General features: G+C 43.9%; 2 protein-coding genes across 4 annotated transcripts in view; one reads left to right on the forward strand and one right to left on the reverse strand.

Moving 5' to 3' along the window:
* rfxap (regulatory factor X-associated protein) lies at window positions 1-24,714 on the reverse strand. Of its 3 annotated transcripts, XR_013547465.1 has the most exons (5): window positions 24,136-24,714; window positions 21,356-21,472; window positions 19,891-20,048; window positions 7,370-7,418; window positions 1-51 (listed from the first exon to the last, which is right to left on the reverse strand). XR_013547465.1 is itself a non-coding variant. In XM_078402344.1 (3 exons), exons 1-3 carry the CDS (start codon window positions 24,523-24,525, stop codon window positions 19,941-19,943), a joined length of 615 nt encoding a protein of 204 aa, XP_078258470.1. In that variant the 5' UTR covers window positions 24,526-24,714; the 3' UTR covers window positions 18,751-19,940. The 3 variants fall into 3 exon arrangements, 1 of the variants encoding a protein (XP_078258470.1); XR_013547466.1 differs by lacking the exons at window positions 1-51; window positions 7,370-7,418 and having other exon boundaries at window positions 18,751-20,048; window positions 24,050-24,714; XM_078402344.1 differs by lacking the exons at window positions 1-51; window positions 7,370-7,418 and having other exon boundaries at window positions 18,751-20,048.
* A 159-nt stretch (window positions 24,715-24,873) lies between these two features.
* Window positions 24,874-26,143, forward strand: part of sparta (spartin a) — a 50,136-nt gene continuing 48,866 nt past the window's right edge. Inside the window, exon 1 of the mRNA XM_078402339.1 lies at window positions 24,874-24,937. The gene's annotated coding sequence lies outside the window, so the exon portion shown is untranslated. The remainder of the gene's footprint in view (window positions 24,938-26,143) is intronic.

The raw sequence follows: 26,143 nt of genomic DNA on the forward strand, positions 1-26,143 counted from the left end.
CTTTCCTCAGGTCTTCATTGCAGGTTGGTATTAATGGCAATCTTTTAACATCTGAAAAAGAGAGTATTAGCTTTAAGGATAGGTTGGACAAACTTGGATAGTTTTCTCTCGAGCATTCAAGTTTAAGAGGAGACCTTCTAGAAGAAAATACAGTAAAATTATGAGCGGTATGGGTAGAATAGACACTCAGAGCCTTTTTCCAAAGCATGGAAACGTCAAAGACTGGGGGGTATAGATTTGAGATCAAAGGGAAAAAGTTTTAAGGTGACGTTCAAGGCGTTTTTTTACAGAAGGTGGTAAGTTCCTGGAATGTGCTGTGGTGGTGGAAGCAGATGTGATAGTGGCATTTAAGAGGCTTTTAGATAGACATGAATAGAGTCATTGATTCATACAGCAGGGAAACAGGCCATACAGCCCAACTCATCCATGCCAACCAAGATGCCCCATTTAAGATAATGCCATTTGCCCACATTTGGCCCATATCCCTCTAAATTATTTCTATCCATTCACCTGTCCAAGTGTCTTTTAAATGCTACTAGACCAAGTAGGTTACTAGAGAGTATTCTGAGGGATAGGATATATACATATTTGTCTAGGCATTTGTATAGACGTGTTGAGTAGGGATAGTCAGCATGGTTTTGTATGTGGAAAATTGTGTCTAATGAATCTAATTGAGTTTTTTGAAGATTTGACTAAAAGGTTTGATTAAAGCAGAACTATAGACATTGTCTCTTTGGATTTCAGCAATGCGTTTGACAAGGTTCTGCATAGTAGGCTGCTCTGGAAGGTTAGATTGCATGGGATCCGGGAAGAGCTACCCGACTGGTTAGAAAGTTGGCTTCATGGAAAGAAGTAGAGGGTGATGGTGGAAGGTTGTGCCTGGAGGCCTCTGACTAGTAGTGTGTCTCAGTGGGTATTGAGCCCATTGCTATTTTTGGATTACATCAACAATTTGGATTGGAATGCACAAGGCATAATTAGTAAGTTTGCAGATAACACTAAAGTGTGCGGTATTGTAGATAGCGAAGATGGTTATCAAAAATTGCAACAGGATCTTGATCACTTGGGCAAGTTAATGGAGTTTCATGCAGATAAGTGCAAGGTGTTGTATTTTGGGTAGTTAAACCAGGCCAGGACCTTCACATTGAGGGGTCTAGGAGTGCAGGTACATAGTTCCTTGAATGTGGCATCACAGGTAGTCAAAAAGGCTTTCAGTACATTGGCCTTCATCAGTCACGGTATTGAATAAAGAAGTTGAGATATTATATTACAGTTGTGCAAGACATTGATGAGGCCACATTGGAATGGATTACGGATGATCTTATTGAGGCGTATAAGATCATGAGGGAAATAGATAGGGTAGATGCGCAGAATCTTTTACCCAGAGTAGGGGAATTAAGAACCAGAGAATATAGGTTTAAAGAGACAGGGAAACAATTTAATAGGAATCTGAGGGGTACAGTGTTCTTTTACAGAGGATAGTGGGTATATGGAACAAGCTGCCAGAGGGGATAGCTGGGGCAGGTACTATAACAACATTGAAAAGACATTTGGGCAGGTACATGGATTGGAAAGTTTTAGAGGGAAAAGGGTCAAACACAGGCAGATGGGACTAGTGATGATGGTGCATTTTGGTCATCATGGGCAAGTTGGTCCGAAGGGCCTGGTTCAAAGCTGCATGACTCTATGATTCAGACTACACCTCATGTGTGTCTTATGTGTGTCTTGTTGCAAATGAAAAAACAAGGTTGCTGAATGCCTTCTTCAACATCTTGTCTACCTATGTCAACACCATTTTGGATCTATGTACTTGTACTCGTGTGCCTCTATTCTACAATACTATCCAGATTTACAAAAAAAAAGACAGGGCAGCATCTGAGGAGAACATGGGGGGGAAGCTGGAAAAGAGGAGAGGATGGACAAAGCTGTCGAGTAATAGGTGGATACAGGTAAAGGGGGTTTTGATGGGCAGATGGTTGGACAAAGGCCAGAGATGAAAAGACAGAAGGTATGAGGCAAAAGGATTGAAGATTTGTGAATGGTGAAGCAAGAGGAAGGAATGCAGATGGTAGTGGAGGAGGAGGGGAGAAATAAGTGCAAGTCCAGGTGGGGAACAAGGATGAAGGGAGATGGAGTGATGGTATGAAGGGATGAGGGAAGAAGGAGGTGGCGGTTGTAGTTACCTAAAATTGGGTAATTCAATGCTCATACCATTGGCTTGTAAGCTACCCATGTAGAATATGAGGTGCTGTTCCTCCAATCTGTGTGCGTCATCACTCTGTCAATGGAGGAAGCCCAACACAGAAAGGTCAGCATGGGTATGGGAAGTGTTAAAATGTTTCACAATCTGGAGATCCATTAGGCCTTCCGGAACAAGCGGCATTCTTTGGTTGAATCTATGCTTGGTTTCGCTGATGGACACGAGGCCACATCGGGAACACTGGATGCAGTAGATGAGGATAGAAGAGATGTACATGAACTTCTGTCTCACCTGGAAGGACTGCCTGGGTCCCTGGATGGAGGCGAGGGAACCGGTATAGGGACAGATGGTACAACTCCTGCAGTTGCAGGGGAAGTATCTGAGGAGGGGGAGGTTGAGTAGGAAGGGATGAGTGAACCAATTAGTTGCGGATGGAACAGTCTGCGGAAGGTGGAAAGGGGTAGGGATGGGATTAGACTGGTGGTGAGATCACGGTGGATGTGATGGATATGTCGGACGAAGATGTGTTGGATGCAGAGGCTGGTGGGATGAAAGGTGAGGACCAGGGTAACCCTATCCTTGTTCCATGGTAGAGTGAGAGCAGAATTACTAGACAGATGAAATGCAGGCAGGGATCCATTTATGACTGCAAATGGGGGGAACCACATTTACTAAAGGGAGAAGACATCTTGCATGCCCTGGAATGGAAAGCCTCATTTTGAGAGCAGATGTGGAGGAAATGGAGAAATTGAGTGAAGGGTAGAGCATCTGTGCAAGAGGCACAGTGGGAGGTAGCATCGTCCAGATAACTGTAGGAGTCAGTAAGTTTATAGTAGAGGTCAGTCCATCGTCTGTCCCCTGTGATGGAAATAGAGAGATCAAGAAAGTGAAGAGGGGTGTCGGAGATAGTCCGTGAATTTAAGGGCAGGGTGGAAGTTATTCGTAAAAGTAATGAAATCAATGAGTTCTTCACAGGTGCAGGAGGCAGCCCCAATGCTGTCATTGATGTAGCACAGAAAGAGTTGAGGGATGGTACCAGTGTACAGATAGAACAAAAATCGTTCAACATAAATGAAAAAAAGGTAGGCATAGTTCGAGTCTACTCGACTACTCGTCCATCACATCCACCGTGATCTCACCACCAGTTTAATCCCATCCCTACCCCTTTCCACCTTCCGAGTGCCCATGGCTACACTTGCAGAAAGTATGAGGAGTCTAAAGGGAAGATGTTGAGAGTAAGGACAGGTTCCAGTAGGGAGTGAGTTAATAGAGGGAATTGATTGGGCCTCTGCACTGTGATGGATGTTTATGTTAACTTTTATGTGTGTCTTGTTGCTTTTCACTTAGTATGGCTGTATGGTAACTCAAATTTCACTGTACCTTAATTGGTACATGAGACAATAAACTGACCTTGAAACCTTTCCCCAAGACAGAACAAGGAGAGAGTTCTCTCACCTGTCTCTCACCAGCGTCCACATCCAGCACGTCATCCTCCGTCAATTCCATCACCTCCAATGTGATCACACCACCAGTCACATCTTCCTACCCCCATCTTTTTACAGAATCCGCTCCCTCTGCAAATCCTTGGTTCATTCATCCCTTCCCACCCAAACCACAGCATCAGAGACCTGGGTTTCATCCTGACCTCGGGTGCTGTCTGTGCACGTTCTCCATGTGACCATGTTGTTTTCCACCAGGTGCTTCAGTTTCCTCCCACATCCCAAAGATTTGTGGGTTTGTAGATTAATTGCCTCTAATGTGTAGGGAGTGAATGAGGAAGTGGGATAATATAGAACCAGTGTAAATGGATGATCAATGGTGTGGACCCGGTGATACAGCATGGAAACAGGCCTTTCGGCCCACCGATAGCGATCACGCCATACATTAGCACTATACTACACTAGGGATAATTTACAATCTCACCAAAGCCAATTAACCTGCAAACCTGAATGTCTTTGGTGTGTGGGTGGAAACCGGAGCACCCAAAGAAACAGGGAGAACGTACAAACTCCCTACAGTAGTTAGGATCAAACCCGGGTCTCTAGAGCTGAAGTGTCTGACCATCCTTCATACACTTCATTGCACCTCCAGGTTTTGTATTATGTGCAAACTTGACAACTGTGGCTTGCACACCCAAGTTCACGTGATCAATAAATATTAAAGAAAAGCAATGGTCCTATGGAATGAGCTGTTGGGTGAAGTAGTTGAGGCAGGTACTGTAATAACATTTAACAGACAAACACATGGGTAGGAAAGGTTTCGAAGGATCTGTGCTGGGCATGGGCAAATGGGACTAGCTTGGAGGAGGCATCTAGGTCGGCATGGACGGGTTAGGCCGAAAGGCCTGTTACTTTGTTGTGTGACTCGACTGACTCCCGGGGAACTCATCAGTTCATATTTCTCTAGTCTGCAAACAGTCTTTCATAATTGCTCTCTGTTTTCTGTAAACTGACATTTTTCTCTCTAGTTGGGCAGCTTGTTATTCTTGTTGTTAATGAACCTATTATATGGCATGTTATTAAATAACCTTAGAAAATAGATAGAGAACACTTTAGCCTGTTCTGTTACAAGATTAACTTTTACACTTTTCTAGTTAGAGAGCCATTGACTAGTGCAGCACAAAAAGGGGTCCATTGATCCACCATGAACATGCCAACTTTTTTGGTAAACTCCTTCCACACACCTTAAATTTATGCCCTCGTGAAAATCATGGGAAAATAGATTCTGCATATATATCCAATCTATGCCTCATAATTCTATATACCTTTTTCAGGTAACATTTCATCTCTCTCTTTGGAATGAAAACTGATCTATATTTACTATAATGGTATTGAAAAGGTTTTAGATGGGCACATTGATGTGCAAGGAATGGAGGAAGATAGGTTACACACAGGCAGAGCAGATTAACTTGGCATCGTGTCCGGCACAGATATTTTTACCAAAGGTCCTGTTCCTGTGCTATACTGTTCTATGCTCTATGATAGAAGTTTATAGATTTCTGAGAGATAGACAAGGTAGATAGTCAGAGTGTTTTTGCCAAAGTGGAAATGTCAAATACTAGAAGGGCATAACTTTAAGGTTATATGAGGAAAGTTTCAAGGAAATGTGCAGTGCTAGTTTTTTTTATACAGAGAGTGGTAGGCATCTGAAAGTAGCTTCTAGGGGAGGTAGTGAAGGCAGTTATGATAGTGGCATATAAGAGGCTATTATATTAGCATTTGAATATTCAGGAAATGGAAGAATAAAGATCAATTTTTATGTAAAGGTGTGAGGTTGTGCATTTTGGGAAGTCAAACCAGGGCCGGACCTACAATGAATGGCAGGGTCCTAGGAGTGTTGTAGAGTCGAGGGATCTTGGAGGGCAGGTACATAGTTCCTTGAAACTGGCCTCACAGGTAGATGGGGTGGTCAAGAAGTCCATTGGTTTTCAAGGATATTTTCAGGGTAATGAACATAGAAGTTGGGATGTTATGGTACAGTTTAGTTTAGTTTAGTTTTAGTTTAGAGATAGTGTAGAAACAGGCCCTTTGGCCATCAAGTCCACGCTGACCAATGCTCACCTGTGCGCTAGTTCTATCCTACACACAATTTACGGAATTTATAGAAGCCAATTAATATACAAACCTGCATGTCTTTGAAATGTGGGAGGTAACCGGAACACCCGGACGAAAATCCACGCGGTCACAGGGAGAATGTGCAAACTCCATACAGGCAGTACCTGCAGTCAGAATCAAACCAGGGTCTCTGATGCTGTAGGGCAGCAACTTTGCTGCTGCACCACTGTGCCACCCAATTATGCAAGACTTTGGTGAGGCTACATTTGGAATATTGTGTAGGAAAGAACTGCAGATGCTGGTTTGCAGAAGATAGACTCAAAATGCTGGAATAACTCAGCGGGACAGGCAGCATCTCTGGAGAGAAGGAATGGTGATGTTTCGGGTCGAGACCGTTCTTCTTCCTTGGAGCACAAAAGAATGAGGAGCAATCTTATGGACGTATATAGGATCATGAGGGGAACAGATAGGGTAAATGCACAGTGTTTTTTATCCAGAGTATCAAGGACCAGAGGACATAGGTTTAAGATGAGAGAGGAAAAGATTTAATAGAAGCCTGAGGGGCAACTTTTTGAGGGGTGGTGGATATATGGAACGAGTTGCCAGAGGAGGGATTTGTGACAGGTACTAGAACAACATTTAAAAGACATTTGGACAGGTACATGGATCGGAAAGATTTAGAGGGATATGGGCCAAACACAGGCAGGTAGGAATTGTGCAGATAGTTCTTGGTTTGCATGGGCAGATTGGGCCAAATTCCGTGCTGTACGACTCTATATAGGGGCAGAAAGGAATAGTTTAATTTGGCAACAATGTCAGCAGACATCGTGGACTGTTCTGTACTGTTCTATATTATTTCAGATTTTCAGCACTTGTAGCTTTTGATTTTTCAGTTTTTTAATTCATTTCCAAAAACTTTGATATTTCTAAAACTCTGAAAGTAAAGGAAAATAGATAAATATACAAAATGTGAAGTTATCACTGACCAACAACTACAATTTGACATCCCTATTTTCTTAGATAAGAATAACACAAACTACCAGAATTGAAGGGAGCTAAGAAATTTTGGCAGCTGGAAATTCTTTATCTTTGTTGACGTGCATTGTAATACTGTGCAAGCACCCCACCCCAGGCACTGAAGTATTACATTCTATTGAACGTAATGCCTAAAGCATTGAGTATGATAAAACTAGTTCTGCACATGTAATTGTGTTAACAGGTCCTTTTCTGTGATCATTTACTAAGGGAGAGTGTGAGATGGTGGAGAAAGTTATAGGGCATTAAGTGGAGCAGGAATGATCAATTTGACAGAGAAGATTGGCAGGGCAACAATAATCAGGGTGAGATTATCAGTGAGAGAAACATGGGAGGGAAGATTGGGGGAAATGGCTGGGTGGTAAGAAATGATCAGAGTAGTATGGAAAGGAAAGTAGGGTTAGTTTTGAATAGGGGATCACAGATTGGGGCTGAAAAAACTTTGAAGAGGGGACGGGAGAGTGATCAGGTGATATTCTGGAAAACATTGGAAAGAAAATTGCTAGGATTAGATGTACGGAGGGAGGTCTTGATACAATAATAAACAATTCATAGGTATATTGCATAGAATAAATCTTACATTGTGATTCCATGATGTTCTCTGGTGACTTTATAGGTGATGCTCTCAGCTGTAAAATAAAGGCAAATATAAATTTACAATTGAGAGTTAATTTAAATAGTGTACACTGTTTGGGAAGTAACAATTCCCAAATGAAATGCATAATTGTAATCTTAATTGGACAATGCTAGCAATCAAATTATGTGATTGAGACTATGTGCTACAAATATTTTCAAAATCTGTATTACAGAAATCTAATGAACTGAAAATAATGTGTAGTACAGTAAGTCTGTGACTTCCCAATGTGCTTGGTTACTACATGTATTCAGAAAACTACTCTACCAAATAGCTTTATATCGTCCAAGGTAATGGTTTCATTTGAGCTACTCATGGAGAAATTATTCATTAATTCTTTCTTTCTACAGATGCCGCTTGACCTGCTGTGTTTGCAGCACTTTGTTTTTATTCCACATTTCCAGTATATACACTTTGTTGATTTTCAAAAATACTAAAATAGATAAATACTTTTTAAAAATGATTAACATTTAAAACAGCTGACCAAATACAAGCAATATAAATCATGGAAAGGTTACATGCTGCCCATCCTCCTGCGCTCCAAAGAATAAAGTCTTCGCCTGCTCAATCTCTCCCTATAGCTCAGGCCATCAAGTCAAGGCAACATCCTCGTAAACCTTTCGACCCGAAACATCAGCCATTCCTTCTCTCCTGAGATGCTGCCTGACCCGCTGAGGTACTCCAGCATTTTGTGTCTACCTTCGATTTAAACCAGCATCTGCAGTTTTTTTTCCTATCCTCATAAACCTTCTCTGTACCCTTTCCAGCTTGACAAAATCTTTCCTATTACATGGCAACTAAAACTGAACACAATACTCTGAATGTGGCCTCACCAATGTCTTATCCAACTGTAGCATGACTTCCCAACTTCTATACTCTATTCTCGGACAATGTGCCAAAAGGCTTTTTAACCTGTGATGCTACTTTGAAGGAGCAATTGTACCTGCACTCCTAGATCCCTCTGCTCTACAACACTCTTGAGAGTCCTACCATTCATTGTTTAGGTCCTGTCCTTGTTAGACTTCCCAAAAAGCTACACGACACATTTCACTTCATTGAATTCCATTAACTATTCCTCAGCCAACCCACCAAGATCCTGCTGCAATATTTGACCTTCACTATCAACAATACCACCCACTTTAGTGTAATCTGCAAACTTGCTAATCATGCGTTTTACGTTCTCATTGAAATCATTGATATAAATGATAAACAACAATGAATCCAGCACCAAACCTTGAGGCACACCACTAGTCCCAGGTCTCCTGTCTGAAAAACAACCTCCCACCAACACTCTCTGCTTTCTTCCATGTCTACAAATGTCTACAGCTCTGCCCTCATCAACCTTTTGGATCACATCTAATTAGCCTTTGTCCATCTAAATGCACGTATATCTTATCCCTCAGAATATTCTCTAGTAACTTTCTGACCACAGATGTTAGGCTCACTGACCTGGTGCATCATGACCAGGTTTTTCCCTGCAACCCTTCTTGAATCAAGGGACAATATTTGCTACCCTCCAGTCTTCCTGCACCTCACCAGTATTTAATGACAAATCGTAAATTTCAGCCAGGACACCTGTACTTTCCTCTCTGGCTTCCCAGAGTGTCCTCAGATATATCTGTGTAAGAAAATAACTGCAGATGCTGGTACAAATCAAAGGTATTTATTCTCAAAATGCTGGAGTAACTCAGCAGGTCAGGCAGCATCTCAGGAGAGAAGGAATGGGCGACGTTTCGGGTCGAGACCCTTCTTCAGACCGATGTCAGGGGATCAGACCCGGGAGACTTATCTACCACACCAGGACCTTCAACACCTCCTCGACTGTAATACTGACTGTTCTCTAATTCCCGAAGGGTCTCATTGCAGTTAAGAAATCTTTTTATCTTAAATGCTATCTGCCAGAGCTATCTCCTGTCCCCTTTTTTCCCTCCTCATTTCTTTCTCTAGCTTTTTTTTTGGTAAATGTATTGAGTTCAATTTTTGGCGCATCATGATAATACTGAATAACTTGTTGGTGAGACCACATTTGGAGTACTCTGTACAGTTCTAGTTGGCCAGCTATAGGAAGGTTGTCATTAAGTTGGAAAGGGTGAAAAATAAATTCACCAAGATGTTATCTGGCATGTAGGGAGATGTTGGATAGGCTGGGATTCTTTTCTTTGGAGCGTAGGAGGCTGAGGAGTGACCTGAGGAGTGCCCTAATTGAGGTGTGCAAAATCATGTGTGGCATGGATAAAGTGAATATTCACAGTATTTCTCCCAGGGTAGATTCTAAAATCAGAGGGCATACACCTAAGGTGAGAGGGAAGAGATTAAAGCATGGCCTCAGGGGGCAACATTTTCACTCAGGATGCAGTCGGTATATGATATAAGCTGCCAGTGGAAGCTATAGGAGTGGATACAATTATAACATTTATGAGACATTTGCTCAGATATATGGATAGGAAGGGCTTAGAGGGCCTCGGGCCAAATGCAGGGAAATTGGACTAGCCTAGTATAGCAACTTGGTTGGCTTGGACAGGAGCCAAAGGACCTGTTTCTGTACTGTGCAGCTCTATAACTCAATTATCTGCCCTTCCCTTCATTCGAACAGGAACATGTTTAGCTTGATCTCTCACCATGACACGTTTAAAACCATCCCACTTTCCTGATGTCCCTCTGACCAGATGCAACCTATTACAATCAACTTTTGCAAGTTCCTGCTCGATACCATCAAATGCAAGTTTCTGTCTAATACCATCAAATTCATTTTGAGAGTAACTTGTGTATGTCAGGATAAACACAAAATGCTAGAGTAACTCAGCGGATCAGGCATTATCTCTGGAGAGAAGGAATAGAAAAAGGATAAGATACATTTTTCGGGTCGGGACCCTTCTTTAGACTGGTGAGAGAGGGTGTTGCAGAACTACCATCGGAGAGAAGAGGAGAACCTTCAAAGTAGGCATACCTTGAGGATATTTGACAGTGGAGCAGACAAAATGTGTAGGATGGAACTGCAGATGCTGGTTTACACTGAAGATAGACACAAAATGCTGGGGTAACTCCGCGGGTCAGGCAGCATCTCTGGAGATGCTGTATTTCAGGAATCCAAGGTAACAGACTCAAATGTTTTTCCTTCTTTCCACTTTCCAACCAAATAGTAGCTGATGTCATGGTATTGACATAGCACTCAGTTTTCACCTAACAGACCTGACTATAGTTTTGCACAAAAATGAATTAATGACCTTACTGGGCTTGCTAATGCAAGAATCCTAATTCAGATATCAAATTACTCACATGGGGAACGGATCATCATTCACATTGTGCTGCCTGTATTTCCAGGTTGGATATTAAAATAATCATGGAATTATTTCTTACGATTCACGTAGACCAAATTCTAAATCTAACATGACTCCTGCTCATTTGGCCAATAGCACCAGGATGCCAGCTTTCAAGTCATTGGTCCTTAGATCATATTTAATTACATTTCTCCATCATAGATGTCATTGTTAATTACAACACTGATGTCAATTATGTCCAGAGACACCCTTCAAAGGAGATGGTAAAAGATATTCAGAATTGCCTGCTTTGACCTTCTGAGTCACATACATTTGACCTTGATCTTGTCACATGTACTATTTGTATTAATATTTATGTAATCTACCAATTGTGATGTCATAAAGATTGGAAATGTCTATGTTGTCAATATCTGCAAGTGAATAAAAGCAACAGAAAAGCTAATGGGACTAGCCCAGTATAGCAACTTGGTTGGCGCTAAGTCAGTCAGGATGATTTCTACAACCATCTTTCCCTTGAGGTGTACAAGAAATTTGATGTCAATGCTTCTGGAATAGCATTTTATTAAAATGACCGATATATACAAAACTCACAGCAGTACAGTAGTTTCCTCTCTGTTGTATGTCATGTTCAACAACCTCCACTAGGTTATTTCTATGGGAAACAACTCTCGCTAAGCTTCATGTACAATAATGGCTTTCCTTTGCAATAACGAAAATGTTTCTGCGCAATCAACATTTGCCTGTTCTTTATCCATGGTGGGTTGCTGCTTCCAGTAATTGGAAAGTACAGAGGCCCAGGGAAGTAACAATATTTTCATTTCAGTATTAGAAACTGTACTGTCACAAGCCCTTCTTAATGAGTACAAAAAAAGACATGCCAGTAACACAGCAAGGCATATTTAATAAAAAATCAATCCCATAATAAAACAGAAAACACTGAAAATCATCAGCAGGCCAGGTCACATATGTGGGAAGAGAAAAAGAGTTAATGTTGAAGTGATGAAGAAACGTAATTCTGATGAAAGAACTACAATTTGAAGTGTTAACTTAAAAGGTCGCATAGACAGTGTCTACCATCCTTACCTGTGACCTCTTAAAAACTCAATTAAATTAGTGGAACAAGATTTCCTACACACTGTCCCTCAGTATTCCCTCCATTAGTTTTACCACCACCGTTGTGAGGCTCGCCAGCCTGTAATTCCCCGGTTTGTCATTACAGCATTTCTTAAACAAAGGCACAACTTTACCCTTATTCCAGTCTTTCAGTATCTAATGATAAATCCCTTGCTTCCCACAATATTCGAGGACACATTTAATCATGCCCTGGGGATTTATCCATCTTATTATGCCTCAAGGCCTCCAGCACCTCCTCTATTGTAATGTGGAGACATACATCGCTGTTCATTTCCAATCTGATTTTCCACAAACACTTCAGTCACCTGCCCAGCCTCATTTCCCAACAGGAGGTTCGTTGTTGCCACTTCTCTAAAAGGGCAATGAAGTATAGAGACCCGAAACGTCACCTATTCCTTTTCTCCAGAGATGCTGCCTGACCTGCTAAGTTACTCCAGCTTTTTGTTTCAATCTTTGGTTTAAACCAGCATCTGCAGTCCCTTCCTACACCGTGAAAAGGTTCTTTATTGCATGCTATCCAGTCAAGGGAAAGACTACATGATTACAACCAAGCCGTCCACAGTGTACAGATACAGGATGAAGAGGATAACGTTCAGTAACGCAAGGTAAATTCCAGTAAAATCATGTTCATAAATTCTAGGAGCAGAATTAGGCCATTTGGCCCTTCAAGTTTACACCATTCAATCATGGCTCATTTATTTTTTCCTCTCAACGCCATTTTCCCCATAACCCCTGACACCTTTATTAATCAAGGGATAGAATTAGGTTAAGTCAGAGTAAAGATAGTCCGAAGTAGATGGTCGCTCAGGACTGCTCTCTAGTTGGTGATAGGATCCTTCTGTTTTAGAGTGAACAATCTCATTATCTTCACTGTCCTGATTGAACTTATGTCCTTCATTATTGATACGTCTAATATTATTGATACGTCTAATATTATTGATACGTCTCTTCTTCCCTTACTTTCAAGCACCTTCCTAGTTTTGCCCCAAATTTGGATGATACATCTTCAGATTGGAGAAGGGTCCCAACCTGAAATGGATCTAAAGAAGGGTCTTGACCAGAAAATTCACCTATGTTCTCCAGAGATGCTGCCTGACCCCCTGAGTTACTCCAGCACTATGTGTCCGTTTTATAAACCAGCATTTGAAGTTCCTTGTTTCTAATTTTTTTTTGCAGAATGTGAAAATGTGATGGTTTACTGAATATTCTTTCAGAGCATTTATATTACTCAATGTTGGAGGAATTGTACAAACATCTAAAATGTCAGAGGAAACAAGATGGGTATTATTCAATGTCATGAGAACTGGATATTGAATAAATTCCCAAACCAACCTAGATTAATTTTGGTCTGCTTTTGTGTAATTGAACTATTTCCAGGAGTGAATTATCAAAAATATATATTTTTTAAAGATAGAGTTAGCAGGACTTGGTTAGTTGGGCTAAAGGACCTGTTTCCACATCTATATACTACGACTCTTGTTTGTTTGTTCCTGAACTACAGCCAAAACGGTACACGATAGCGCAACACTTTACCACCTTACTCACCGTCATCCCTTTGGTGGTAATGGAAGAAGTTTAATTGAAATTGGTGTTATATTTTTTAAGTTATTCACATTTTAAAGTTTAAATCTATCTCCTAGGGAGGGGAGAGGAAAGGGGAGGGGAGGGGATGGGAGAGGGGAGTGGGGAGTGGGGGAGGAGAGGAGAGGAGAGGGGAGAGGGGAGGGGATGGGAGAGGGGAGTGGGGAGTGGGGGAGGAGGGGAGTGGGGAGTGGGGGAGGAGAGGAGTGGGGAGTGGGGGAGGAGAGGAGAGGGGAGAGGGGGAGGAGAGGAGAGGGGAGAGGGGAGAGGGGAGAGGGGAGAGGGGAGAGGGGAGAGGGGAGAGGGGAGAGGGGAGAGGGGAGAGGGGAGAGGGGAGAGGGGAGAGGGGAGAGGGGAGAGGGGAGAGGGGAGAGGGGAGAGGGGAGAGGGGAGAGGGGAGAGGGGAGAGGGGAGAGGGGAGAGGGGAGAGGGGAGAGGGGAGAGGGGAGAGGGGAGAGGGGAGAGGGGAGAGGGGAGAGGGGAGAGGGGAGAGGGGAGAGGGGGGAGGGGAGAGGGGGGAGGGGAGAGGGGGGAGGGGAGAGGGGGGAGGGGAGAGGGGGGAGGGGAGAGGGGGGAGGGGAGAGGGGGGGGGAGAGGGGGGGGGAGAGGGGGGGGGAGAGGGGAGGGGAGAGGGGAGGGGAGAGGGGAGGGGAGGGGAGAGGGGAGGGGAGAGGGGAGGGGAGAGGGGAGGGGAGAGGGGAGGGGAGAGGGGAGGGGAGAGGGGAGGGGAGAGGGGAGGGGAGAGGGGAGGGGAGAGGGGAGGGGAGAGGGGAGGGGAGAGGGGAGGGGAGAGGGGAGGGGAGAGGGGAGGGGAGAGGGGAGGGGAGAGGGGAGGGGAGAGGGGAGGGGAGAGGGGAGGGGAGAGGGGAGGGGAGAGGGGAGGGGAGAGGGGAGGGGAGAGGGGAGGGGAGAGGGGAGGGGAGAGGGGAGGGGAGAGGGGAGGGGAGAGGGGAGGGGAGAGGGGAGGGGAGAGGGGAGGGGAGAGGGGAGGGGAGAGGGGAGGGGAGAGGGGAGGGGAGAGGGGAGGGGAGAGGGGAGGGGAGAGGGGAGGGGAGAGGGGAGGGGAGAGGGGAGGGGAGAGGGGAGGGGAGAGGGGAGGGGAGGGGAGAGGGGAGGGGAGAGGGGAGGGGAGAGGGGAGGGGAGAGGGGAGGGGAGAGGGGAGGGGAGAGGGGAGGGGAGAGGGGAGGGGAGAGGGGAGGGGAGAGGGGAGGGGAGAGGGGAGGGGAGAGGGGAGGGGAGAGGGGAGGGGAGAGGGGAGGGGAGAGGGGAGGGGAGAGGGGAGGGGAGAGGGGAGGGGAGAGGGGAGGGGAGAGGGGAGGGGAGGGGAGAGGGGAGGGGAGAGGGGAGGGGAGAGGGGAGGGGAGGGGGGAGAGGGGAGAGGGGAGGGGGGAGAGGGGAGGGGGGAGGGGAGTGGGGAGTGGGGAGTGGGGGAGGAGAGGGTGCTGCACCGATGCAGGAGAGGTTTGGGCCCAACTTGTCCCCTTGGTCTATTTACTCTAAAGCGGTCTGGGTAAACTAGGACACGATTTACAAAAAGCTACATGCATGCAATTACAGAGAATTATTAAAAAGGCAGAATATTATTGTTCATTGCTAATAAATGTAGCCAAAATCTCCTCTCAGAGGGTTGGAAGTCTTTGGAACTCTGTTCTTCCATGGTTGCTGCAAGTAGGGTCTTTGAATAATTTTAAGGCATGGGAATAAAAGATTGATGGGAAAATGTTTGCATTCAGATCCACCACAGCAGGTCTAAAATATATATTTAAAAATGTGAGTTAGAAATGTTTTGCGGTATTAGTATGAATAATTTTCTCAAGCAGTATGTAGAAGCCCCTATACGTTAGAGGGCAACAATGGATCTAGCTTTGGGAAATTGGGAAGGGCAAGTTGTTGTTGTTCATTCTTCGGGTTCGAAGATGACCATGACTTCACTTTCAGTTGGAGGATATGTGACTGTGGGTCCTGAAGTGACTGGTGAGGCCAATCCGGGCCCGGAAGGCACGCCCACACGAAGGACACAAGTGGATGGCTGCTGCAGTGGAAGTGGAGATAGCCCGGGCCTTGCGCGCGGTGCGTTTCCTCTGGGCCTTGTGTTTGTGGAGGAGCCTTTTGAGACCAGTAACCCCAGTTCGATTAGGTTTATGATATTTATGGATAGGGACAGTGAGAGCCCACGTGTTAAAATGCTCAACTGGGGTAAGGCCAACTTTGAGGATATGAGAGAAGGTCTCGCTCAAGTTGACTGGAGCAGGTTATTTGAGGGGAAAGGAATCAGCCAAGAGGGATGTTTTTAAAAGTGTGCTTACAAATGCTCAGGATATGTACGTCATTATTAGAGTGAAGGGCAAAGCAGGCAAACGTAAGGAAGCTTGGCTGACGAGGAAAATTTAAGCATTGGGCAAAAACAAGAAGAAAGCATGGGACAGGTATAGGCAGCTGGAATCAAGTGCATCCCTGGAGGAGTTTCTGGAACTAAGGAGTAAACTGAAAAAGAAAATCAGAAGGGCAAAAAGTGGTATGAACATCGACTTCTCCCACTTTAGATAATTCCTCTGTCCCTCTCTTCCCCTCCCCCTTCCCAGATCTCCCTCTATCTTCCTGTCTCCACCTATATACTTCCTTTGTCCCGCCCCCCGACATCAGTCTGAAGAATGGTCTCGACCCGAAACGTCACCCATTCCTTCTCTCCTGAGATGCTGCCTGACCAGCTGAGTTACTCCAGCATTTTGTGAATAAATGCCTTCAAAAGATTTTATGCATACATAAGGGGGGAAAGAGTAACTAGAGAGAGTGGGACCTCTCAGGAATCAAAACAGTCATTTCTCATTGGAGCCACATGAGATGGGTAAGGCCTACAATGAGTATTTCTCCTCTGTTTCTACCGTGGAGAAATACATGACGACCGAGGAACTTGGGGGTAGTCAATGGAAGTGTCTTGAGAGCAGTCAGTGTTACCGTCGAAGAAGAACTGAAGGTACTATCGTGCATGAAGGTAGACAAATCTCCAGGGCCGTATCAGATATATGTGAGGACATTGTGGGAAACTAGAGAGGAAATTGCGGGAGCCCTGGTTGAAATTTATGAATCGTCCTTAAATACAGGAGAGGTAGCGGAAGACTGGAGGGCGGCAAATGTTGAGCCTCTTTTCAAGAAGGGCTGCAGGGAAAATGCTGGGAACTATGGACCGGTGAGCTTAACATCTGTAGTTGGAAAGTTACTAGAGAGTATTCTGAGGGATAGGTTATACAGGCATTTGGATGGGCAAGGGCTGATTTGGGATAGTCAGCATGGTTTTGTAAGTGGGAGGTCGTGCCTCACAAATCTGACGGAGTTTTTTCAAGACGTTACCAAAATGGTCGATGAGGGCAGAGCTGTAGATTTTGTCTACATGGATTTCAGTAAGGCATTCGACAAGGTTCCACATGGTAGGCTGTTCTGGAAGGTTAGATCACTTGGGATCCAAGGAAAGATAGTGGAATGAATAGCAAATTGGCTTCATGGAAGGAAGCAGAGGGTAATGGTGGAAGGTTGCTTCTTGGACTGGAGGCCTGCGATCAGTGGTGTGCCTCAGGGTTCGGAGCTGGGTCCATTACCGTTTGTCATCTACATCAATGATTTGGATGAGAACATACAGGGTAAGTTTGCTGATGATACCAAAGTGGTGGTTTTGCAGATAGTGAAGATGGTTGTGAAAGATTGCAGCAGGATCTTGATCATTTGGACTGAGGAATGGTTGATGGAATTTAATACAGAGAAATGTGAGGTGTTGCATTTTGGGATGTCTAACAAGGGCAGGACCTACACAGTGAATGGTAGGCATCTGAGGAGTGTTGTAACGCAGGGGGATCTAGGAGTGCAGGTGCATGGTTCCTTGAAGGTCGAGTCACAGGTAGATAAGGTGGTCAAAGAGGCTTTTGGCACATTGGCCTTTATCAGTCAGAGTGGTGAGTATAGAAGTTGGGAGGTCATGTTGTAGTTGTATAAGACGTTGGTGAGACCCCATTTAGAATATTGTGTTCAGTTCTGGGCACTATGTTATAGGAAAGGTATTGTCAAGCTTGAAAGGGTTCAGAGAAGATTTACAAGGATGCTGCCAGGACTAGGGGGTCTGAGCGATAGGGAGAGGTTGGGTAGGCTGGGTCTCTATTCCTTGGAGCGCAGGAGGATGAGCGGTGATCTTATAGAGGTGTATAAAATTATGAGAGGAATAAATCGGGTAGATGCACAGAATCTCTTGCCCAGAGTAGGGGAATCTAGGACCAGAGGACATAGGTTCAAGGTAAACGGGAAAAGATTTAATAGGAATCTGAGGGGTAACTTTTTCACACAAAGGGTGGTGGGTGTATGGAACGAGTTGCCAGAGGAGGTAGTTGAGGCTGGGACTATCCCAAAGTTTAAGAAACAGTTAGACAGGTACATGAATAGAACAAGTTTGGAGGGATATGGACCAAACGCAGGGAGGTGGGACTAGTGTAGCTAGGACATGTTGGCCAGTCTGGGCAAGTTGGGTCAAAGGGCCTGTTTCCACACCATATACTATGACTATAAATTCCAAAAGTCTGATAATCCGATAATCCAGCAACTCCAGCTAAATTCCTAAATTTGCTGGATTATCAGTTTACTGTAAACCTTCCTTACTACAGACCTCTTTAAAAATAGATTTTGGTTATAGCGGATGAACCTACTGACCGTCAGCCCCAGGCCGAGGTGCCGACCCTGGCTCAAACTGCCTCCCTAGCCTCTTCTGGGCCAAACCTACCACCACCACTCCACCTGCTGCCACCACCGCTATCAACGACCCTTACCTGCACTCCGGCCACCCGCGGGCCACGACCAATGACTCCGCCTATCCTCGCCTCTCCCCCAGTCGCCGTTCTATGTCCTCTGGTTTTCTCTCCAGGGCCATCAACTCTCCGAGATTCCAGGCCAAGTTCTAGACCGAGAATCCGGAGAAGGGTCTCGACCCGAAATGTCGCTTAAGCACATTCTCCAGAGATGCTGCCTGACCTGCTGAGTTACTCCAGCACTTTGTGTCCTCTTGTGTATTAACCATCATTTGCAGTTCTTTGTTTCTACTACTTATACAATGATACTCTATTACTTGATTTATCCCTTACTCGGTTGTAGCGGACAATCAGCAAAAGCAGACACCATTTCTCCCCCCCCACACCCCCCACCCCCCCCCCTCCCACCCCGATGATCTGTTATAAGAAGGGTTAAACTCTCCCAGGGAGAGTTTAGTCCATTTTACTTACAATCTTATCACTAAAGCACTTTAATTTCTTGATGCAGGAGTCCAAGATATTCAAAAATCAAACGATTATAAAGCCACAATTTATTGAAAGACTATATTTTACAAAATATTGTTAAAAAAGACTTCACCTTTAAATAAATTTCATTTTTCCTCAACAGCATTGAACATTGGAGGATTACATTGTAAAATGCTAAATACACGTAGCCAGAAATTCAAACTTCCCTCTGAACCACATCTTAATTGCAAGTTCAATGTCATGAAGGAATTTATTTAATCAGATGGTGGTGAATCTGGAATTCATTGCCACAGATGGCTGTGCAGGCCAAGTCGTTGGGTATTTTTAAAGTGGACATTGACAGGTTCTTGATTAGTAAGAGCGTCAAAGATTATGGGGAGGAGGCAGGAGAATAGGGTTGAGAGGGAAAGATAGATCTACTGTGATGGAATGGCAGAGTAGACTCAATGGACCAAATGGCCTAATTCTGCTCCAACGACTTATGAACATGCTTGACACTTGGGGTGGAAATAATCATCTCTGCAACAGCGTGAGTGTGTTCAATATTGATTTCCATGTTTTACTTGCTTCTCTAACCATATTAAAAGACTGTTGTGTGAAAACAGAGGATAAATATCCAAAAGATGCAGAACCTAAACTGCAGAGCTCTGTTGTCTTCACTTCGACATCCTGATGAGTGCAGGCAAGGTTCATAACTTTTTTTAAAGGGTGAATCGTTATTGTATGAAAAAGTTCTGATTTAAGACAATGGTTCTGTTTTTGTTTGAGTCCTTAATCAAAGCTTCCTCAGGTGTTTTACAGTTAGAATGACACACATTGCCCAGGCAAGATTAAGGGAGCATTTGTTATTAAACACAGTCACCTGCTTCCAATCTACAAATGCTCAGCATTGATCACAAAATCCCACAAAAGAAAATAGTTCAATTTTTCTCTAACTATCTTTCACTGTCAAAAGTACAACATTCACAAGGGGAAAAATGGTATTGGTAAAAAACACATGCAAATGAGCTGAATTTTTAAAATGTACATACAGAGCTTTTAACCAAACATTCCAAAGTATTTCACGAAGTAGAAGTTAACCATGATCATCATTATATTTCTTAGTTCATATTTTTAAAATATGTTCATAGAGAGTTACAGTGAAGTTAAAACTTGAAATGCGAAAAACTGTAAAAAGGAATGATGAACATATTTCATTCCCACCTTCTTTGCCTTTAGTTTTTGATTTTCCAACCAGTTTTGCAAAGAAAGCATCACATCGGTGCGTCTTGAGACTGCTGACGTTGAGAATGTGCTTGGCTACTCAGCAATCGTTGCTGTTCTTGTAGAAACTGGATGACTTCTGGACTTCTCAATAATGACTACAAGTAAAAAAATAATAGCATTAAAGATTAACAAAATAATGTCACAATACAAGTTTCTCTATCATCACACAGTAACATTCTCCCCCTGATTCCATCAGTCTCAAGAAAGTATCTAGGGAGGGGGTGGTTTAAATGGGAAGGGATGAGTTGTGGAGGGAGCGGTCTCTGCGGAAGGCAGATATTGGTGGAGATGGGAAGATGTGATTCGTGGTAGGATCACTTTGGAAGTGATGGAAATTGTGTTTTAATTATATTGGGTTATATCGGCTAAGTCTGCAATTAAAATGGGCTAGGGACCACTTTTATAAAGTGACTGCACATATACTGTAAACATTAATCAAAGATTTCTATAGATCTGCTAAAGTTAGAATATAGAATATAAGTTAAATGTTCTGTTTCCTGCCAGATCCTTGACACTCCAATTCCATTTTGGATTTGATTAATTGATTGAAAGATTCAGCAAGGAAACAAGCCCTTTGGCCCACCGAGTCCTCACCGATCATCAATCACACTAGTTCTATGTTATCCATCTTTCTTATCCAATCCCTACACACTAGGAGCAATTTGCAAAGGTCAATTAAACTACAAACCCATACGTCTTTGAGATGTGGAGGAAACCAGAGCACCCAGAGGTCTCAGGAAGAACATACAAACTCCACACATGGAAAGCACACAAGGTTAGGATTGAATCTATACCTCCTGTGCCGTGAGGCAGGAGCTGTGCTGCCATTTTTGTGGACTAACTTTCAACTTGAATATTTGGCAATGCTAAAAATGAACAAAGTTACAATGAATACTCATTAACTAGGATGATCCCAATTCAAACGGGAATGAAAAGTAATTCATACAGCAAATCAAAAACAAAAAAACATCAGATGCTGAAAATCTAAAACAGAAAATTCTGGAAGCACTCACAGCCAAAATTCTTATAAGAGTGTCAGATCCAAAACTATAATAGTTTTTCAGAGACTACCTGACCCGCTGAGTATTTCTAGCATTTGCTGTTTTAATTATATTGGTCTATGTTGGCCGAATTTGGATTCGATGAGTTTATGACAGGAGATATGATGGTGCTTACATGACAATGATTATGTTAAAAGAACAATATTTCACTTCTTGAAATAAATTATCAAATCATTCTGTCATTCCCAGAAATTGGCCGAAAATGCACGGGATTGCAGGTGTGCCGGAAGCAGCGATACAACTTATAATTACGAGATAGGGCTAGCGCACACATTAAGGAAGACGATTAGCTCCGAGTGCTCGCATGCGAGTGAAATTCAGTCAGTCACAGAAAAACTCACCAATCTCTTTTGATTTAAAACCTGCTCGAGAAGACTTGCTTTACGGCTTGCTTGGTGCACGATCATGCAGCTCAGACGCTGTTTGGTGACAGACACGGGTCTTTCATCTGTGTCATCCTACAGAGCAAAAGGAAGCAAGTAACACTTTCACTAAGCCATACCCTGTGCAAAAAGGCTTTATCATTTAATGTTTTTGGAATGTAGCATTGTCAACAGGCATGTTGCACACAGCTTGGTCCCTGAATTAGTCTGAAATAGACAATAGACAATAGGAGCAGGAGTAGGCCATTCGGCCCTTTGAGCCAGCATGCCATTCAATGTGATCATGGCTGATCATTCACAATCAGTATCCCGTTCCTGCCCTCTCTCCATACCCCCTGACTCCGCTATCATTAAGAGGTCTATCTAACTCTCTCTTGAAAGCATCCAGAGAATTGACCACTGCCTTCTGAGACAGAGAATTCCACAGATTTACAAATCTCTGAGTGAAAAGGTTTTTCCCTCATCTCCGTGCTAAATGGCCTACCCCTTATTCTTAAACTGTGGCCCCTGGTTCTGGACTCCCTCAACTTCGGGAACATGTTTCCTGCCTCTGGCATGTCCAATCCCTTAATAATCTTATATGTTTCAATAAGATTCCCTCTCATCCTTCTAAATTCCAGTGTATACAAGCCCAGTCGCTCCAGTCTTTCAACATACGACAGTCCCGCCATTCCGGGAATTAACCTAGTGAGCCTACACTGCACTCCCTCAATAGCAAGCATGTCCTTCCTCAAATTTAGAGAACAAAACTGCACACAGTACTCCAGGTGTGGTCTCACTTTTTGATATTTAGCATTTATAAACAAAGAATGGTCTTCAAATCTAATTGTGCAGCCAGATTTAGTTATTCATTTAAATACAATCTTCTTGCTTGAAGTTGCTTCATGCATTAATGACAGTGATAACATACAACAGTACAGTACAGGAACAGGCCCTTTGGCCCACAATGTCTGTGCCAGACATGCTGCAAAGAACATCATTATCTACTTGTGCAGAATACTTCCCTGCATATCCATGTGTCTATCCAAAAGTCTTTTAAATCTCACCAACGTATCTGATTCCATCACGTCTGGCAGCTTGTTCGAGGCACCCACCAGCCACTGCATAAAAATACGCAAATCTCGCAAATATGCCTCGCAAATCTCCTTTAAACTTTGCACCTCTCACCTTAAACAAACATCAATCGCTTTGTTTTTCGAGGGAATCTATGAAATATAAGGAGTGAACATCAAGTTCTTCATAACTAACTAAACTCTGCTTTCCTGCTATTTGTGGACTAGTAAAAAAATGACAATGGAAGATGCTGGATTAGTGGAAGGTGGCATCACAAAAAGAGTCAGACAATTGGGAAACTGACCAATATGCACCATCTAAAGTAGTCCCACCTGCCTGCATTTGGCCCATATCCCTCTAAACCTATCATATTCATGTAACTGTCTAAATGTTTATTAAACGTTGCAAAATTCTCCACAGTTTAAATTACGTAAACCATCAGAATAATGGCTGATAATTACTGAGAACATTCACTAACTCAATGATAAATGCATCACACAATGATCAATCACACAAGAAACTGCAGATGCTGGAATCTTGAGCAAAACGCAAAGTGCTGGAGGATCACAGCGGGTCAGGCAACATCTGTGCAGGGGATAAACAAGTCGGGTCGAAACCCTTCCTCAGACTGATAAATAAGGGAGGGGGAGAAAGCTGAAAAAGGGAGGTGGGATGTATTTAATTTATCTCCTTATCCGATGCCCGTTTGCCTCTAACCTTTGTCACTTACTCCACCCATCTGCCAATCAATTCACCTGCATCCACCTATCACTTTCAAGACTTTGCTCCACCTTCACCTCTTTTCTCTAGATCTAAAGAAGGGTCCCAACCTAAAATGTCGCCTGGCCATTCCTTCCACAGATGCTGCCTGACCTGCTAAGTTACTCCACATTTTATGTTTTGGTCTTCTTCCATGCTGCAACTTGAGATTCTGTGACACCAAGCTGGTAGGGCCGGACAGGCCTGTTTCCATGCTGTAGTTGTTATACGTTATATATGTTAAGCTCTGCATTCGGCAGCAAACAACGTGCCAGCTATCCAAAATCTCAAAAGGCCCCAAAGAACTGCATTCTAGCAGAAACAACATTTCTACAGAGCACCAAAGGTAGGAAATTAACACCAAATACACATAACACAAAGTACTGGAGGAATTCAGAGTCGCGTAGCCCCTTTGGAGGGGAACAACATTTTGAGTTGTCCTGTCCCGAAATGTTGCCTGTCAATTTGAAGAGGGTTGCCTGTCCATTTCCTACCACAGATGTTGCCTGACCTGCTAAGTTCCTGCAACACTTTGTGTTTTTCTGCTCAAGATTCCAGCATCTGCAATTCCATATATCTCCAAAGACCCAATTGACACGAGTCCAGTGACATCAAATATCTTAACATCACAACACAAAGTGCAGGAGTAATGCAGCGAGTCCGGCAGCATCTGTGGAGGGGACGAGACAGATGATGTTTCGGATCGGGGCTCTTTTTGGGGGTAAGGCTTCTTGGGACTTGAGATTAAGGCCTCATTGGACTAAGAGTAAGTCTGGAGAAGGGTCCCGATAAAAAAAAGTTGTTTGTCCATTCTCTCCCCACAGATACTGCCTGACTCACTGAGTTCCTCCAGCACTCCAGTGTCTGTATTTCCTCGTGTCTCCACAGACCCAATGGAGCCGAGTGCAGTGAAGGAGTGTCCTCACGTCGCTCTTGTTGGTGCCGGCCAGGGCCTGCACGTTCTTCTTCCTCTTGTACTTGTCCTTGTATGTCTTGTTGCGGTGTTTCTTGCACATCCAGGGCTTCCTGGGTTTGGCCACCTGGGTGGTGGTCTCCGTGCACCCCTCGTACACACACTTCCTGGGCACCCTCTCGCTCTCTCCGCTCTCATCCTCGTCCTCGTCGTCCTCCTCCTCGTCTTCCTCCTCCTCATCGTCCTCCTCCTCCTCCTCGCTCTCCCTGCTCTCAGGCGTCTCCCGGGTTCCTTCTCCCTCAGCATTGGTAGGGGCTTCACCACTGGGCACAGCCATAGTGGCCGTGCTCGGGGGGGAGGGCGTGAGGGTGCAGGGTGGCGGGCTTGGCTGGGCACTGCTCATCGCTGGGCCCTGGACAACAAGCCCCGGGCCTTGGGCAAAAAGCCTTAGATACCGGGCCTTGGTCAACAACCCTTGGGCACGGGCCCCGACGACCCGGTCCTTGGCAACGGCGCTTGGTTACCGCCAGCCCCCCTGACAACCAGCCGGGAATCTCGCGCGATTTCAGACGCTTTCCACCTCACACCGTCAGCTGCTCCCCCACCGAGCATGCGCAGAGGCCAGTACGCGGGAGGAATGCGTCATTCTTTTCTCCTGCCGAGCATGCGCAGAGAACGATGTACGGAGGAAGAGGAGCATGTGATGGAGGCCCGGGCAGGAGACAGGCTTTACTCTCACACCGTCTTCAACAAACCTAGCATCTGGCCACAGACACACAAAGGGACAGAGATAACTTTATAGTATGGATGTGGAGGTAAATATCTAGAGAGATAGAAATATAGAGATTCATATAAAATAGAATGGATAAGGAGATGATAGAGATATAAAGAAATAGAGATCAATGAATAAAGTGATAAATATAAAGAGATATAAATAGACGTAAATATAAAGAGATACTATATAAAGATATATAAAGAAATAGTAAATATAAAGAGATAGTGAGAGATACAGATATAGAGATGCACAAGATATGAAGAGATATTGAGATAAAGATATACAAGTAAATATAACTTTACAAACCTGTTGTGCTACGACAAAACAATTCCATTGTTTCATTTTGCTACATGACATTAAACGTTGGTAAGGGAGTAAAGTGTGTTTAGTTGTCTAATGGTAAGGGAGTAAAGTGTGTTTAGTTGTCTAATGTACTACCAACAAATTCCTGCCTTCAAATGCAATAGACGCAGATAACGTATAATACAATAAATTAACAACTGCAATACTAGATAGCCATAACAGTGCAATAACCAAAGTTTGTAGTGCAACCAAAGACAGTCCATAGCCGATCAGTTGCTAACATGGACTGGGCAGTGTATCACTTTGTAGTTTTTATTCAGGAGAAATTTGCCTAGAGTGTTTTTGTGATCAGTATGAAAGAGCAACCTCAAATTTCAGAAAACCTGTGTCCTTTTAGGAGGCCAGAAGCAATAATCAAAAGGATCAGATGCTATTCACTATCTCAGTATACATGACAATTGCAAAGATGTGCAGGATTGTAGGTCAAGTCCCAGTAAGTTGCCCCTAGTGTGTGGAGAATGGATGAGAAAGTAGGATAACATGGAACTAGTATGAACCGGTGTTGATCAGCATGGACTTGATGGGCCAAGAGCCCATTTCCATGCTCTCGAGTATTAACAATAAAAGCATTGCAGTTTTGCCTCACAGTACTGGAAACCCAGGTTCAATCCTGACCTCCAGTGCTGTCTGCAGAGTTTAAACATTCTCCCTGTGACGGTGTGACTTTCCTCCCACAAAGGTGTACAGATTTGCAAGTTAATTAGACTCTAAATTACCCCTGGTGTACAAGAAGCATGTGAAAGTGGGATAACAGAACTGGTGTCAACAGGTGATCAATGGTCAGCATGGCCCTTTTCCATGTATCTAAACTAAAACCAATAACCAGGTTGCATTTTAGTTGTTTTAATATATCTTGACCAAAATAATCAGGATCATAAAGGCA

Source organism: Rhinoraja longicauda, chromosome 7, assembly GCF_053455715.1.
Source record: "Rhinoraja longicauda isolate Sanriku21f chromosome 7, sRhiLon1.1, whole genome shotgun sequence".
Classification (NCBI taxonomy): Eukaryota; Metazoa; Chordata; class Chondrichthyes; order Rajiformes; family Arhynchobatidae; genus Rhinoraja; species Rhinoraja longicauda.

What these genes read in the sequence shown, in the direction of transcription:
- rfxap (XM_078402344.1), bottom strand. Translation starts at nt 24,525, where the DNA reads ATGAGCAGTGCCCAGCCAAGCCCGCCACCCTGCACCCTCACGCCCTCC. An exon ending in CCGGCACCAACAAGAGCGAC is followed by an intron (nt 21,473 to 24,135) that starts GTGAGGACACTC and finishes TTTGCTCTGTAG; the next exon opens with GATGACACAGATGAAAGACC. An exon ending in TTTTAAATCAAAAGAGATTG is followed by an intron (nt 20,049 to 21,355) that starts GTGAGTTTTTCT and finishes TTTTACTTGTAG; the next exon opens with TCATTATTGAGAAGTCCAGA.